Source organism: Cryptomeria japonica, chromosome 1 (assembly GCF_030272615.1).
Source record: "Cryptomeria japonica chromosome 1, Sugi_1.0, whole genome shotgun sequence".
Lineage (NCBI taxonomy): Eukaryota > Viridiplantae > Streptophyta > Pinopsida > Cupressales > Cupressaceae > Cryptomeria > Cryptomeria japonica.
The window spans coordinates 644,427,143-644,443,383 of record NC_081405.1 but is presented as its reverse complement, the minus strand read 5'-3'; the positions used below and the strand labels follow the sequence as shown (position 1 = coordinate 644,443,383).

Sequence of the window (16,241 nt, the reverse complement as noted above, 5' to 3'; positions counted from 1 at the left end):
GGCATCCCCTGCTGTCTCCCATATTGTCACTGAACACGGCTATGCAAAATTCGCTTAATGATAAAGGGCGTCCGCCTGATCAAATATCTCGACATATACACATAGGGCATCTCTAGCCCGCCCTCAACCCACACCTCACAATCCATATACGGTCTCCAAATGACCGTATCAATATCATCCAATGCTCTCCACCAGTGCTCTAGTTTTCCCAACTTACACTGGACAACTATACCTGTATACCCATAAACATATGCTCGACCAATTAGCCTATCCCTATCTACAAGTGGTCTCGCCACATGAATGTGCTCCCAGACCCACACCTGTAATAATGTAACCCCCGTGGACAAACTGTTGTATCCCAGATACACCACCCGGTGAAGCTCTCTGTAAAGGTGGGCTAACATACAAGACCCCCATGCAAACCTGCGTCCCTGTGTAACCATATCCTCCAAAACCAATCCTGGTGTAGGAGCACTCAGTTTTGGTTACATTTTTAAAATTTTCAACAATTTTGGTGTGTTTAGGTTCAAGTGTGTGTTTTCTCAGTTTGAAATGGCATCTAATAAGTGCATCAAGATTACTTATTCCGATGGGTTGTTTTTTGGTGAGTCATCGGGTATTGGAAGGAGCCAGTTCAGGCTACCCCGACATCCCGATGAGAAAGCATTGGATTGGAGTGTGTTCACTGGATGAAGTATTGGAGATCAGCAAGAGGGGTTTCACCCTACACCAATAACCCGATGAGACCGACTCCCGCGCTAAGTTGTCATTGTCCATCGGGTTAACATGTTTGCAGTTTTCCCGATGACCTGATGAACCTTTTTCCTATTCGGTTAACAAGTGAGCAAGTCCGAGACGATCGGATGATTGTCACCATACCGTTGTGGCAAGTTGCACAGAGTTTATCTCTCGCGACTTGGTGACCATGGTGGGACCTAGTGAGAAGGTAGCGAGCAGAGCGAGTCAAGGTGGAGCCATAGGGTATCGACATTTCTAGTTTTTAGGCCGCTCGATAACCCAATGGTAAAGCATATGGTTTGGAGCGCATCATCGGCCATCACAGTGAGTGTTTTGATGCTACTCTAATGACCCGATAGAACCTGTCCGACAGTTGCCGCTGGAAACCGTTGGTAACGAAATCAATCCTGTCCAATAGGAGGAATTCACGACACAGGGAGGAATGTATAAAAGACCAAACAGGCATCTGTAAACATCTGGTTGTTGTTGAATGTAATAACTTGCCACAGAGAATGCATCCGTTTTCTTGAATAAGAAAAAAAGAAGTCTATTTTCTGGTTTCCATTCAGTGTCTGATTTCTGTTGTGAATTGCAATAATGTTTCAGAATCTTTAAGTTCACTTATGCAGTCAATGTAAACGCTTCATTTCTCTGTTCTGTGAGTTACTGGGTTGAACCCGGGAATAAGCTCGGAATCTGTAAATAAGTTTTCCTTTTTCAATTTAGGTTCTCTGTTTGTAAATAACAACATGGCTCTGGCTTGAAACTCCACATGACCATTAGAGGTGGTCAAGTAGAGCCAATCATGTACAATAGGTTTTCATTTGTGGAAGTCCAGGATATGGCATTAGCTATTCCTGCAAACTGGCCCTAGGCGAGGTTGGTGATAGTCCGACTAGATGTCAGTAGTGTGAAGGAGATAACTTGCAGGGGAGGAATCTATTGAGAACTGGAAGAAGATCCAGAAGGCTATAAGCCCTGGAACCTATTCATTTTGTAACCGAAAGGAGAGAGTTTGCCAAACCAAACATGAAGGGTGGTTTTGCAAAAAAGAGAGAACAAGTGTTGACTATCCTGCACCCCTGCAAGGATATAGTGAGCAAGCTTACCTTGTGAGCTTGAGGAAGGTGAAACAAGAAAACTACTGGTAGGGGAGTACATAGGAGAACACTATGGGACCTAATAAAGAATAGGATTGCACCATCAAAGGACTCCTGTTGGTGGTAAATTAGGACTCTCCCTATCAAATCCCCATCCCACAGCTAGTCCCTTTGACCTATGGTCGGGACATAGAAATCCACCAATGAAACCTGCTAGTACCGAAGGCAAAGGAGCATAATCCAGATCCACAAACTCCTGCCATGGGATCTCATATCCATAGATCTGATCATCCTGAAAGATGCGACAAAGAGCCTCTATCCCACCCTCCTCAGTCTACTCATATGGCAACAAGGCCCCAACAATCAGAATCCATAGAATACGATAATAGTCCTCAGGTGTGACTGTTATCTCGCCAGTAGCCAAACGGAAGGTGTTCATGTCACTGTGCCACCTCTCCACTAAAGCTGTCAACAAACCCCGGTTAATGATATACTAAGGCATGTCTAGGAAGGACGATAAATGACATCTCTCAATCACATCCCTATCAGCTTGTGACAATCACAGAATCAATAACCATGGTCGCAAAAATCGCTCTTGTGACTGAAGTACACCAAGTTGTGCCTACAAAACAATAAATGTCCATCATCAGTTCCCACATCTATCCAATATATCCAATCAAAATAAAATCAACTTGAAAGAACGACGCATCAAATCAAGCACCGTATCAAAAATCAAAGTACCATATCAAAAATCAAAGCACCATATCGAAAATCCAAGACCCATATCGAAAATCAAAGACCCATATCGACAATCTAACTCATATCAAGAAATCATATCAAAGACCCATAGCGTAAGAAATTCAAAATCCATAACGCAAGCATCACATCAGGAATCATATCGGAAATCCATAATCGAAACTCATATCACAAGGCAAAAATCAAAGATCCACATCAATAGAAAATTAGGATCCTCATCAAAACACTCAATCAGCTTGGCACTCCATATCGAAAGCAAATTTTAACAGACTCCAGAAATCGGATATCATCACAGCAGGAAAAACATTGGCTCAAAACCCATCCCAAAATACTCAGTAGGCATCTATCCACCCCTAAGCCATCTACCTCATCTATTTTGCCCGCAACACATTCTTCCAAGTCTTTACTACCCATTTTTTCCCCCATGCGCCAAAACAAACCTCCTATGCGCTAAGCTGCTAACTATACGCTATCTTTTTCCACCAATGCGCTAGAACTTTACTCTTCATGCCAAAATCCTCTATGCGCTAACTGGTTTTGCCATTATGCTACCCTGCTAACCCAAAGTGCTAATGTATCGACGTGCTACTCTATCTACCCTGTGCGCTAACCCGTCTATCATATGCGCTAAAATACTAGACGCGCTACCCTAACTTGTCAACACGCTGCAGAATGCAACTTAAACACTAACCTAGCTAGGTTAACCCTACACGTTATTGTTCCTATCGTATGCACTACAAAAAGACCCCTATGCACTAAAACGGTAAATTTTCAACTAAAAAATGAAAAATGTGATTAAAAAAAGCAAAATCAATTAACAATGTGGCAAAAATTAGATGACTTACAGGTGGGCCATACGCGAAGGGTCTCCGGTATCGACAAACACGCTCAAATCGGTGCAAAGCATAAGGAACCGACATTTTCGTCAAAGCTCAAGTGTCACAATCACAAGGAGACAAATGTGCAAATGATAAGAATGAAATCACTTTTTACCTTTTTATAGGGTAAAAGTCAACAAGGTTAGTAAGTGGGGCATGCATTTTCCTTATTTATCTCACTTTTAACCTTATCAACATCATTTTCGGGAGATGAATCAATTCAAACGCATTCAACACAGTCAAAATTTTCAAAATGCAATTAATTCAAAAACTCTCATCAAATCAATAAAATTTTCAAAATCCTTGATTCATCTCGCAAGGGGGCATCATCAATATCGTTCATCAAATCTGGGGCATCATATCCACATCTCGACACACGACATCATATCAATCAAATTTTGATAGCATATCCGACAAATTTTCTTTGAATCAACATGTGCACACACGTCACTTCAAAGGGGGGCAAAATGTAGACATGCAAAAATGACCACTTTCCTAAGTGAAAATTTAATATTCATTTTAACCTCATTCCTCTATTTAATTAAATTCTTTATATTCATCTATTTTGATTAAATAAGTTAATTTATTTAATTAAGTTCACCTAAGCCTTTTTCTAACCTTTGATTAAATAAATCACTTTATTTAATTAATTCCCCCTTCTCCCCTTTTAATTAAATTTACATTTAATTAAATTAATCCTTGCAAGTAAATAAATCTAATTTATTTATTTTAATCCCCCACTTGTATTTAGGCAAGTTGCATCTATTTTTGTTGGAGTGAAGTAATTTATTTTAATTAAAATTACCCTCCATCTACTTGCAAAATCCTACATCTCCCACTTGCCTCTCTAAACCCCCTTCTAGATTCTTCTAATTATTTCTAATTTAGCCTAATCCATCTCCTAAATATTGTCACATCCCTAAGAAAAGAGAAGTCACTTCTCAAACCCTCAAAGTCTTTGAAAACCATTAAAGGCTTTATGTCCTCAACAAGTTAACCCTCAAAGCCTTCATAACCATTAATGGTTAACTCAACCTTCTTGCATGATTAGAGACTTTCTCTCTAACTCAAACCTCATCTAACCCAAGGGTCTCATCAAGTATTCATGGCTTTAACCTTGGTTTTCCCTTTAACCCTTGTACAAGAGTTTATCCTTTGGGTAAAAGCTTTATCCAATGGATAACCCTAACTTAACCTCAACCCTTACCTCCTAGGGTAACCATCACGTCTTCTAAAGAATTTAATGCTTCTTACATCTCCACTCAAGCAGTCTCTTGTTGACAATTGTCACCATTTCATTGGTGAGAATTGTAAACATGGATTGATAACTTTCAATCCTGGCCCTTGATAAGATTATCCAATCTTGACCATCCATTGCCCTGTTTTTCCTATAAATAGAGCTCTCATTCTCTCATTTTGAGACATCCAGGTTTCATGCATCTAATCTATAGTCATTTTATTAAGGATTTAGCCTCTCTTTGATAAAAATCATCTTAATAGCATTTAGAAGTAATTTTAAATATCATAGCATATCCATGTTAGACTAGTATATATTGTTAGGACATGATTACTAATCTTCATCATAACATTATATTCATGCTAATTTAAATCATCATAGATTCAATATCATACATATCTAGGAATGCATTCATGCTAAATTAATCAAACATCACTCATTCTTGGAGTTGTCATTCCTAAGTCACTTTGCTCAGTGATCTGAGAGCAAAGGCATTGAATTGAGGGATCCTGTTAGATAGAGAACAATGAAACATCCCTTGGGAAGTTGAGCTATTTCAATATAGCTCCATAACTTGAACCAAGAGTCCCATTGGTGTGTGGATCTTTTTGAAACTCAATTTTACGTTTCTGCTAACCACTTTTCCCGCACACAGAAATAATAAAATGAATTTCATGTGCAAGTACCCTTCACCTTTCTCTAGTCTTCCACTTTTGAGGGGGAATAAAACAACTTATAAAATATAACATTTAAGTCAATAGTATAACATTAAAATTTAGAACTTAAGTGTATATTTAAAATACTTCACCCAAGTTGCGTAAAGTACCCTCAAGGGTTTGGAACCTTGTAATTGAAGCTAAGGGGTGATGATAGGTGCCAACATGGGGGATTACTAAAAAATGATGTACTCTCCAGGAAGTTTGGATAACACACCAAGGATATAAAAAGTGTTTCTAAAAGCTTCGTCACAGTCCAAATTACCAATTGAGCTAAATGCCAACAATGAAAAACAAGAATGGTTGAACATATGTGAGCTCCAAGATATATGGAGCCCCTTTAGCAATACCAATTATACTACTTGAAATCAGAGAATAGGACAAAGGTCACCATACTAACTAGGATCGTTAAGGGAACATTATAGTCCTCCCTCTCTAGAATTGCTTGTCCCTAAGCAATTGCTAGATTGGATGTTGTAAAATGTGCTCACCCTTCCAAGTAGCATCCTCTGCAGGCAGGTTTTTCAACTTCACCAATATTCCCTAATGGTCCTCTTACTCAAATTATTCTTCGTATAATCAATAACTACCTCTAGAACCAACGTAAGTTTCCTTTTCTCATCCAAAGGGGGAAACCTAAAAGAAATAACAATATTACATTGAAGCATCTTCTTGAGGCATGATACATGGAGGCCAATATGCACCTTGCTAGACTTATCTATAGCTCGAGTTAATATTCCACCTCTCTAATCCTCTTGGAGATCATGATTAGGTCATATAAATATGTCTTTAGGTTTTATGATATACCCTTTGTGAGAGTGGATTGCTTGTAGGGCTACAACCTTAAATAAACCATGTCTCCCACTTCAAATGCACAATCTATTTGGTGTTGGTCTCCGTACAACTTTTGTTGATTTTGAGCATGCTAGAGATTGTCTTTTAAGGATTTCATTATGTCTTTTATTTGATGCAATAATTCCTTGGTTTTAGGCACTCTACTATCATCAAGTAATAAATCAATGAAGTAGGAGATTCATAGCCATGTAATTGCATAAATGGTGACATCTTTATGGACATGTGAGATCAAATTATAACAATACTTACCCAAATGTAACCATCTCACCCAAACCTTATTTTTCCTTGAAACATAAATCTTGAGGTACCCTTCCACCAACTTGTTGGTAATATAGATATTTTCCCAATTATTCTATAGGTGACAACTACTCGTAGGAGTGAGTTCAGTCCCACTCAATGTGAATAAATCCTACCAAAAAAACCTTACTTTGACAATCCATGCAATCTAAACACCTCTCTCAAAAATAAGTTTTCCGCATGTACAACTATTAAAACTATAAAAATAAGTGAACAAATTTGGTCAAATTATCAACAACCACATAGATGCAATCCTTCCCTTACAATTTGTGAAGACCTATAATAAAGTCCATAGAGATACTTTCCCATTTTTATTAGGAATTGGCAAAGCTGCAACAAACCAATAAGAAAGGTATGCTCATTTTTATTATGTTGGCACACATGAAACTCTCTAACATACTTAAGGACTTCATCCTTAATCCCTTTACAATTTTTTTTTTCTTGGATCTACATGTAAGTCTTGAAAAACCTTGGTGATCTACCATAGGTGCATCATGAAATGTCCTCATAATATTCAGCTTTTAAGCTCTAATTCATGGACTAAGTAGATATCTCTAATTAGATTAGTTTTTTCACTCACCACCTTTTACATATCAACATGAAAAGTAGCATCGAAAATTCTAATGGAAAAGGAGTTCTTTGCATATTTTGTAATTATCTTCTCTTTCCAATCAATAGTGATCTCCATCATAGAGCATACATGTGGCCTTCTTGATAATGCATTAGCCACTTTGTTTTTCTTCCCTTTAACATATTCAATGTCAAAATAGTAAGCTTGTAACATAATAACCCATTTCTATTACCTATCATTGAGGTCTTTCTAATTAAGGAAATACTTGAGGCTATTGTGATATATTTTAATAGCGAATGTACCACCAACAAGATATTGTCTGAATTTGGCCAAAGCATGCATTATAGTCAACATCTCCTTATCAAAATTTGAGTTGATCCTCTTTCCACCTCTCAACTTTCCACTCTCAAATGAAATTGGGTTTTTGTTTTACCTTGGATAACACTTATTTTTTCACTCTATGCATCACACTTAAGCTCAAATGGCTTGGAGAAATCAAGCATAACTAAAACATGGTATTTGCTCATGATTTTCTTAAATTGATAAAAAAAGTTACATTGTTTTAGACCATACAAAGGTCCCCTTTTTGGTAATGTCTATAAGTAGGATAGCCAATTATGAAAAATATTTCACAAATCTCTTGTAGAAGAAGACATAAAATCCAAAGAACCTCTTCAAATATGTGAGATTTGTAGGTGGAGGCCAATCTAAAATTAAATATTTTTCTAGATCAACACTAACCCCCATAGAGTTGATTAAATGGCCAAAATATATGATTTCTATCATATAAAATTCATATTTAGAATATTTTGTATATAATGATTTTTCCTTAAGAATGCTCAAAAACACATCTAATTGTCTCATATGCTCCTCCCATGTTCTACTTTGAACTAAGATATCATCAACAAATACCTTTTTTTTTGGAATTTCTTATTGAACACTCGATTCATACAAGGTTGAAATATGGTAGGGGAGTTGGTTGGTTACCAAAAGGCATAACCAAAATCTTAAAGTGATGAAAGTGGCATCTGAAGGCACTCTTCTCTATGTCCTCCTCTCAAATCCTTATATGATGATACCCCAATCTCAAATCTAGTTTAGAGAAGTATATAGCTCCATGTAGCTCATCAATCCTTACAATGGGGTACTTGTTTTAAATATTCTTCTTGTTTAGAGCCCTATAATCAATACACACATGCATAGCCCCATTGTTTTCTTACCAGCACAACTAATGAAGCAAAGGGGATCTTACTTGGGTGGATATGTCTCATCTCCAGGAGTTCCTTTATTTCCTTTTCAATCTTGTCCTTGTTTCTCTTAAGATACCTATAGAGAGTGGTAATGATTGGTTTCAATCCCTCCCCCAACTTTATCACATGCTCAATACCTCTTTTAGTAAGCCTAATAGTAGTTATACTACTACAAGCCTTACTTTAATTGGATAGAAAAGCTTGCACATTTAGATGGTAACTCCTCATTTACCATTCTGTGATAGTTGGTATAATGACACACTCTATTGCCCAATCAATCTAATCATGTCTAATCAAACTCTCCATATGTTTGAATGCCTAAAATTGCATTTGTATCACCGATACTCACTACATAGAAGTTATCCCTGACTTCATAATTACCCAATTGTAAGCCCAACTAGGCTATCATTTTGGTGCATGTTATAATAAAGCCATCAATTGCCATGACTTTGAATACATCAACTCCTTAAGTCTTGAGTCCTCTATGAGTGACTACCCCTTAATCAATAAAATTATGTATAACTTATGTATCAATCAATGTCACTAGTTGCTATCCACATAGGACTCCATGAAATTTAAAAGACTTCATTTTTTTGAAAAATTGAGAGTTAGGCTAGTGTGTCTTCACTCTCCTTCTCCTTTCTCGAATCTTTAGATAATTCTGCCCCCTCTTTCTCCTCTAAATCAATATGTTCTAATTTTTTTGATGCTGATTCATCAACTAAATAAAATTCTATTTAATGAAACATGCCCTTAAGAACACACTAATGGATTGGGGGCCATGGTTCCTTGCAAGTAAAGCATAATGTCTTCTTCCTTAGGTCATTTAGGAGGTCTTCACCCATTTTTGATGATGTCTTTGAATCTTTTTGAAACATTTTCTTTTTGGTCTTTGATGACAATTTTTTCCATAGATAAAGAAGCTCCGTACTCCTAACCTTCCTCATATCCTCCTATAAATTTGGTGGATAAAATGCCTTTATCAAACCTCTGATTAGCTCTATTAGTGCTTCACTAAAAAGGATCATAGCTCTTATTTTTCTGATGTTTGAAAACATATCTGGAAGTCTTTGAAACTTGAAAAATATATGCATCAAGGGTACCATATTGTTTCAATTGAGAAATATCTCTAAAATGTAACTCAAGGTCTCTCTTGTCAAATATCCTGATGATTTTGTTTGTAAAATCATCATAGGTGGTAAGAAAGTTATGATCTAGTATCATCAATCCATGTTGCCACTAGTCATGAGTTGCTCCATCTAAATTTAACACACCAAATTCGATGACATCCTCTTTTGACATCTATTGAGAGACAAATAATTATGCATCTTTTGCACCCAAGATCTAGTAGTGTATTTGTCACTCTTATCGAAATGTGCCTATTTCACCTTTCCTAATGCATGTTGGAGGTCTCCCTATGCTATTAGTCCTCTATTCTACAGTCTTTAACCCCTCTTCTTCCTCTAATTTAGAAATTGATCTAAAGACAAAAGATCTGAAATTTTTGTTAGTAATGTAGCATACTCAAAATAGACGAACATCATTTTGTTAGGGTTTGGGAAGATTAGAGCAATAAACAATATTAAATATAATGTAGAATAAATGGCAAAAATAACAATCCACTATAAAACATAGATTTAACGTCCAATTTAGCTAATGCGAGCTACATCCACAAAGAAATAGTTGTCCACTTTTTTTTATTATTCATTGAAGAGAAAGTTACAATCTAATATTTTTTCCCATTCTCTCCCATTAATTGATTTTGGAGGAAAACATAGCTAACAAATTCACCAAATTTTAAGCCCAATAACATGATCAATTGCCACATACCAACACACTTCATCTACCAAGAGAATTTGTGCTTTGGAAGTAAGTTGTATTTCCTCCCTACCTATAAAGGTGGGTTGAAGTCTTGGAACAAACCCCTATAATGCTACAACAATATGTCCATTAGTGTTTTTTTGGTTAGATAAGAAAAATCACCATTTTGCATTTGTGTAAGATGAGGCATCCCCTGATTCAACTTAGGTAGCATCTCTGTAACATCATATGTAACATAGGATCAAATTTTTCTTTTTTGTTATGATACTTGGACTAATTGAACCAACTCAATCCTTTTGAAAAAAGGATTTATAACTGAGGTTTGTAGGTTTTGAGGAGTTGATTTTTTTTTTGTTCTATAGTGTAGTAAATTATTTCTCTCTCACTCATAGGTAATATTTCAACAACAATAATGGATTAAAGGCATATATTAGTAAGATTCTCTAACTTTGATACCACTATAATAATTGCGCTCAATTTTTTTACAATAAAAAAACTTAAGAGATAACACAACAAAAAGGAATTTCACACTATTATAGAGTGTTGACAGGCATAGCAATGCAAGATACAAAGTGATGGAATAGAACACCACTAAAGAAAAAACCTCCCAAGGTTTCCCAAATTGCATAACCCCAATACACAATTGGAAACAACAAAAAACATACCTCAAAGAGATGTCTAGAAAATTGATTGCAAGTAGTGTATGTGGGCAAAAAATGTATTGTAACACACAAACAAAAAGGATAACTCATCCAAAAAGCTTTCCAATGCACAACCAATACGTCTCAAAGATCTAAAACCACAACAATACCAAAAATAACACCTCCAACACCCTTGAAACTCACTATTATGATAGAAGAAAGGTATGATATGATTAACTAAGCATATGGAAGGTTTGAAATGTTCAAGTATAGCTAGCTCAATGATTGCAGAACCCCCTTGAGGACCTTCATACACCAAAAGTGCACCCTCAAACTTAAAAAACTAGTAATTAAAAAACTTGGCACCATGCATCAAAAATCACTCAAATAGGTAACACTTGGGTCATGGAAGTCACAAGCCCCTTACAAGTAACTCCAATAATGGTACAACCCTCCAAGAATTTGGTGTGCTTTGTAGTCTTCAAAATCCTCTTTAATGAATTGCTTAGTTATAAGGTATTTAACAAAACAACTTCCATTGATTTTCAAACCCTATCGACCACTTTCCCAACAAACAAGAATGGTATGACTAAGCTTGGAAAGAGTGGTATGGCCAATAATACCCTTTTTATTAGTCATCCAAGAAAACTCCAATCAAGACCTATAAATAGGCTAAACCCACACTCTAAAATGTTTGCAAAATAAAAACACATCAAATACCTTTATATTGAAACCCCAGTTTGGAGACTCTATTGAAGCGCAATGGTGATCTCTAAATAGAATCACTTAGAATAGGTAGGGATTGTCCTCCAAATCGGAAACTAGTAATCCAATGAGGGCTCTTATCCTCACAAGATTCAAGGAACAATATAGGTTCAAATTGATAGCATACCGATATGTGTAATCTTCAACATATATAAAAGTGTGACCCCAAACCTCATAATTTTTTGAAGGAAAACAACAATTTAAAATTATAAATTAATTTATTTTTCCTTAAATTTAATTTTTGAAATAATAAAATGAAATTCATGTGCAAGTTCCCTTCACCTTTCCCTAGGCATCTACTTTTGAAGGGGCATAAAGCAACTTTATAAAGTATAATACTTAAGTGAATAATTTAATATTACACGTTAGAACTTAAGTGTATATTTAAAATACTCCACTTGAGTTGTGGAAAGGATTGTTGAGGCTTCAATCATGTCATGATGTAATTGAAGCTAAGGGATGATGAAATGTGCAACCCATGGACTTCCTAAAAATAAATCTACTCTCCAAGAATTTTGGAGAACACCCTAAGAGTCTAAAAATGCATTTGAAAGTGTCCGCAATCCAAATGACCAACTAAACTCAATGCCAACAATGGAAACCAAGAAAGGTTGAACTGATGCTCTTCTAGATTTGTGGAGTCCCTTTACTAATACCAATTAGCCTACAAGAACTTGAGGAATAGGCTTAATGGTCACCATATTGACTAGGCTTGAGAAGGGGATATTGCAAAATATAGATAGACATTGTTTTTCTTCCATGAGCCTTCCTTCAGGATCCTCTCCCTATCCATGTTTTGAAAAACAACTATGAAAAATCCTATAGGGAGGAAATCAAGAGCCAGTTGGTGTCCCAATTTTGCTGATTCAAGCTTCTATCAAGTTTCTTGTGAATTTGACACCCAATAATTTTTTAAATATGGTCCAATCTATTAAGATGGTGGTCTATTTATCAACAAATTAGGATTCATCGATCATGACTCCAACTTTTTGATGTATGTGTCACACTTTTTCATTATTGACTAATCTTGTGAATTCGACACCTATTAGGCCATCAGATACAACTTAGCTATAACCTTTGCATTTTGCTCACCTCTACCCTTCACACTTAGCTTGCGTTTGCACATTGTCCACTGTTGGCATATGCACCATTTGATCTTAAATCCAAAAATATGAAAAATATTTTTGAAAATTCTAATTTACATTTCATTTTTATATCTTTAGTAATAAATAATTTACTAAGTTTACTCTTTTTATTATATATGTGATAGATAATACATTTAGATTATCGACAAAATAAACTCCAATAATTCATATAAAAGATCAATGGAATAGAATTATACTTTCAAAATTGAATAGCTTTTGATATGTTGAACATAAATATAACACTCATATAAGAAAATAAAATACGTTTTTATCGTGTTGAGAAGTTTTTCTCTCGAAGTTTTCTTGTACTGTCATTTTTTGTCCAAAACAAATTGAACTTGAAAGCTCAGAGGGTAATCATGGGAAAGGAGGCGGCCTTCTGAAATTAAAAAAAGGATGAAGCTAGATGTCCTCACCAGCATCTTTGGTTGCCACCTCAATAACATACTAGCTGCCACCTGCGTTTTGAAAGGCTCAATTACCATGATGGGTTTTCTACAAACTCTTCAACCCATTATCTGTTCAATATAACACTCATATAAGAAAATAAAATACGTTTTTATCGTGTTGAGAAGTTTTTCTCTCGAAGTTTTCTTGTACTGTCATTTTTTGTCCAAAACAAATTGAACTTGAAAGCTCAGAGGGTAATCATGGGAAAGGAGGCGGCCTTTTGAAATTAAAAAATGGATGAAGCTAGATGTCCTCACCAGCATCTTTGGTTGCCACCTCAATAACATACTAGCTGCCACCTGCGTTTTGAAAGGCTCAATTACCATGGTTTGTTTTCTACAAACTCTTCAACCCATTATCTGTTCAAATTCTGTTAAACTTGCTGGAAGAAGAAGAAATGGATTTTTTAAATGGTTTCCTCAGTCTGCTTTTTTCCTCGCTAATCTTCATCCTGCTCACGATTGTGGGTGCTCTCAAAGGTAAGTAAATAACACGCCTTAAAATTCTCGTTCCACATTGCATCTTTGTATGGACTGCTTGAAAATGGGTGCAACCACAGTTGGCTATCAATATATTGCTTTTAAATTTATTGAATCTTTTGCAGCCATTTAACTTCTTGGGTATTAGAATCTATTTTTGCAGGAGATTCGATGTTAATGGGTGTTGTTAAATTGTGAAGTGAGAGCCGTTTCATGTTGTTTGGTGTTCAAAAGATGTGAAACGGGTCATACAAATTGTTTGTCGTAGGCTTCCAGATACTTTTTGGGTTATGTTGTTTTTACCCTTATGAATTTGAATGGTGTGTAACCTCTGTAAGCTTGGATTAAGCTCGGCTGAACTTTTGGATTTTTTTGAACAGCAGAGGAATCTGTTTGATCTCGTTGAGTGTTGTTAAAATATGAGGTAGAAACTCAAGATTTTCTTTTCTTAGGTAAATAGATGCTTTCAGTGTCACATGAACCATTTACTGTTCATGGATTTGAATGCTGTAAAAATCTGTCATCAATCCTGTTTTTATTTGTTAAACATTTGTATGTGAATGCCCTTCTATAAAGGGTCTAAACCCTGCTAGTCATACCTCATTGTATTGGTTGAACAAACATAAATATGATCTTATTGACTGTTCTTAAAAAGTGAAATTAGATCTCAAAATTTTTAAGGCCCATATATATTGTCAGTCCAATGAGGCATTTTAAAGGCATTTTAACTTTACTGTTAGACGAGAATTTGAAAGCTGTTTACCTTTTATTGGTTTACATTTGTATGTGAATTGTTTAGCAATTTACAGCTATTCCGTTGTGTTAAGCCCTTTGATGTCAGTTTAAATCCTCTTGGTGATTTCTCTTTAAATTATTGAACGGGGCTATAATATGTAGTAGCTATCTGACCTTATTGGTCGTTGTTAGGCATATAAATGCTGCCCGAGGCCTATAAGCCATATTATTTTACCGTGAGTCATGAAATTGACTGCTATAGAAACTCTGTTTGCAATTTAGTTGTAATTAATTTGTATTTGTATGTATGAAATGCGAGATTATCTATATCTTGTGAAGCATGCATTTGAGTGATACGGAAACTCTGTTGGCACTTCAGTTATTATTAATTTTTACTTTAAAGTATGAAATGTGAGATTATCTGCAACCTTTTGGATATGTTTCAGTGCTATTCAAACTCTTTACCCAAATTTTTTTGTTCTTGGTATTGCAGTTGCAATATATGGGACAATGGCAGCTCTGATCATTGGAGTTGGAAATTCAGCTGTTACTATAGGACTGTGGCCTGTACATGCATTCTGGACATACTATTCTCTGGCTCGGTATTTTAATTCGATTTCTTATTCTGTCCTCCTTCAGTGGGCCCCAATGCTTCATTTCTTATTCCTTATTGAAGAATTTGTCACTTGTTGAATACAGGACCAAAAAAATAGGACCCATTTTGAAGGCTGTTATGTTAGTAACTCTGGTAGTGCCTATAATTTTGGTTCCAGTAACAGTTGTTCTTGGGAGCATTTTGGTAGGCTTGGCGTATGGCCTTGTTGCACCCCTGATGGCAACGTTTGAGGCTGTTGGGGAGGGACATGAAAATAAATTTATTCATTGCATTGTGGTATGCTTCGCTTACCTGCATTCTGATAATTACCCTTCGTTTGTCCATTTTCTTGTCTTGCATCCTTTTCAAAAATTAAATTCCTCAATTGGTAAAATTTCTCTCGAATATTCGTAGACTTTTTTTGTAAAATTAACCCACTAAATTCTATAAGCCAAAACTTACAAGTCCTCACGATAAATTCCATATATTTTTATTTGTGTATGACATTTGCATCTCCTATTTTGAACTATATTTTGGCCAACCATTTTATAGTCGAGAAATAGTTTTTCAGTACTTAAATTTTTTATTTTCTTCCCTCCTCTATGGTTTCAGATAATTGACATTTGTTCCTGGGCATTTATGAAAATAGTTATGAATTTTTTATCGTAACCTAAAGAATCTGTTTTTGAAAATTAGGATGGCACCTTGACCACAGTTAAAGGGAGTTGCACAGTGGTCCGGGACTTCACTGATGTGTGCTTCCATTCTTACTTTTCTCTCATGGATGAACTGCACGATCAGCCACCAAAAGACGGGAAAGCGCTGGACATTGAGTATGACAGTCTTTTTCAGTTACTTAATGTTTTATGCCATTGCAGACCTAATTTGAAGTATGTATGCATATTTTTTTTAAGGGTGGAAAGGATTTTGGAGTGCCTTCCATCTGATTCATTTTCTTTTAAAGGGAGAGAAGTCAGTTTAAACTTTAACTCATCTATAAAAAATGTGAGAACTCTTATTAAACATTATCAGAACTGAGAAATCAGATTTACAAAATCTTGAATTTAACTGCTCGTTCTGAAACTGAGTTAATTGCTTCATGTAGAATACCAGCACAAGAGACGGGCAACAACTTCACCATATATTGTAGGCAACTTCCATAGGAAATAGTAATCATGTCAATTAACTTGTCAGATAAGGTTCTTTGATTTT

The 16,241-nt window shown here is 35.8% G+C and overlaps 1 protein-coding gene across 2 annotated transcripts in view; it reads left to right on the top strand.

Annotated features, from left to right (window-relative positions):
• The first annotated feature begins 13,106 nt into the window (after nucleotides 1–13,106).
• Nucleotides 13,107–16,241, top strand: part of LOC131037822 (uncharacterized membrane protein At3g27390) — a 115,846-nt gene continuing 112,711 nt past the window's right edge. The window contains exons 1-4 of one of the 2 annotated variants that reach the window (XM_057970045.2): nucleotides 13,107–13,547; nucleotides 14,928–15,036; nucleotides 15,134–15,326; nucleotides 15,726–15,862. In XM_057970045.2, coding sequence (XP_057826028.1) covers nucleotides 14,945–15,036; nucleotides 15,134–15,326; nucleotides 15,726–15,862 — 422 coding nt within the window. In that variant the 5' untranslated portion in view covers nucleotides 13,107–13,547; nucleotides 14,928–14,944. The other variant, XM_057970044.2, reaches the window with a different exon arrangement.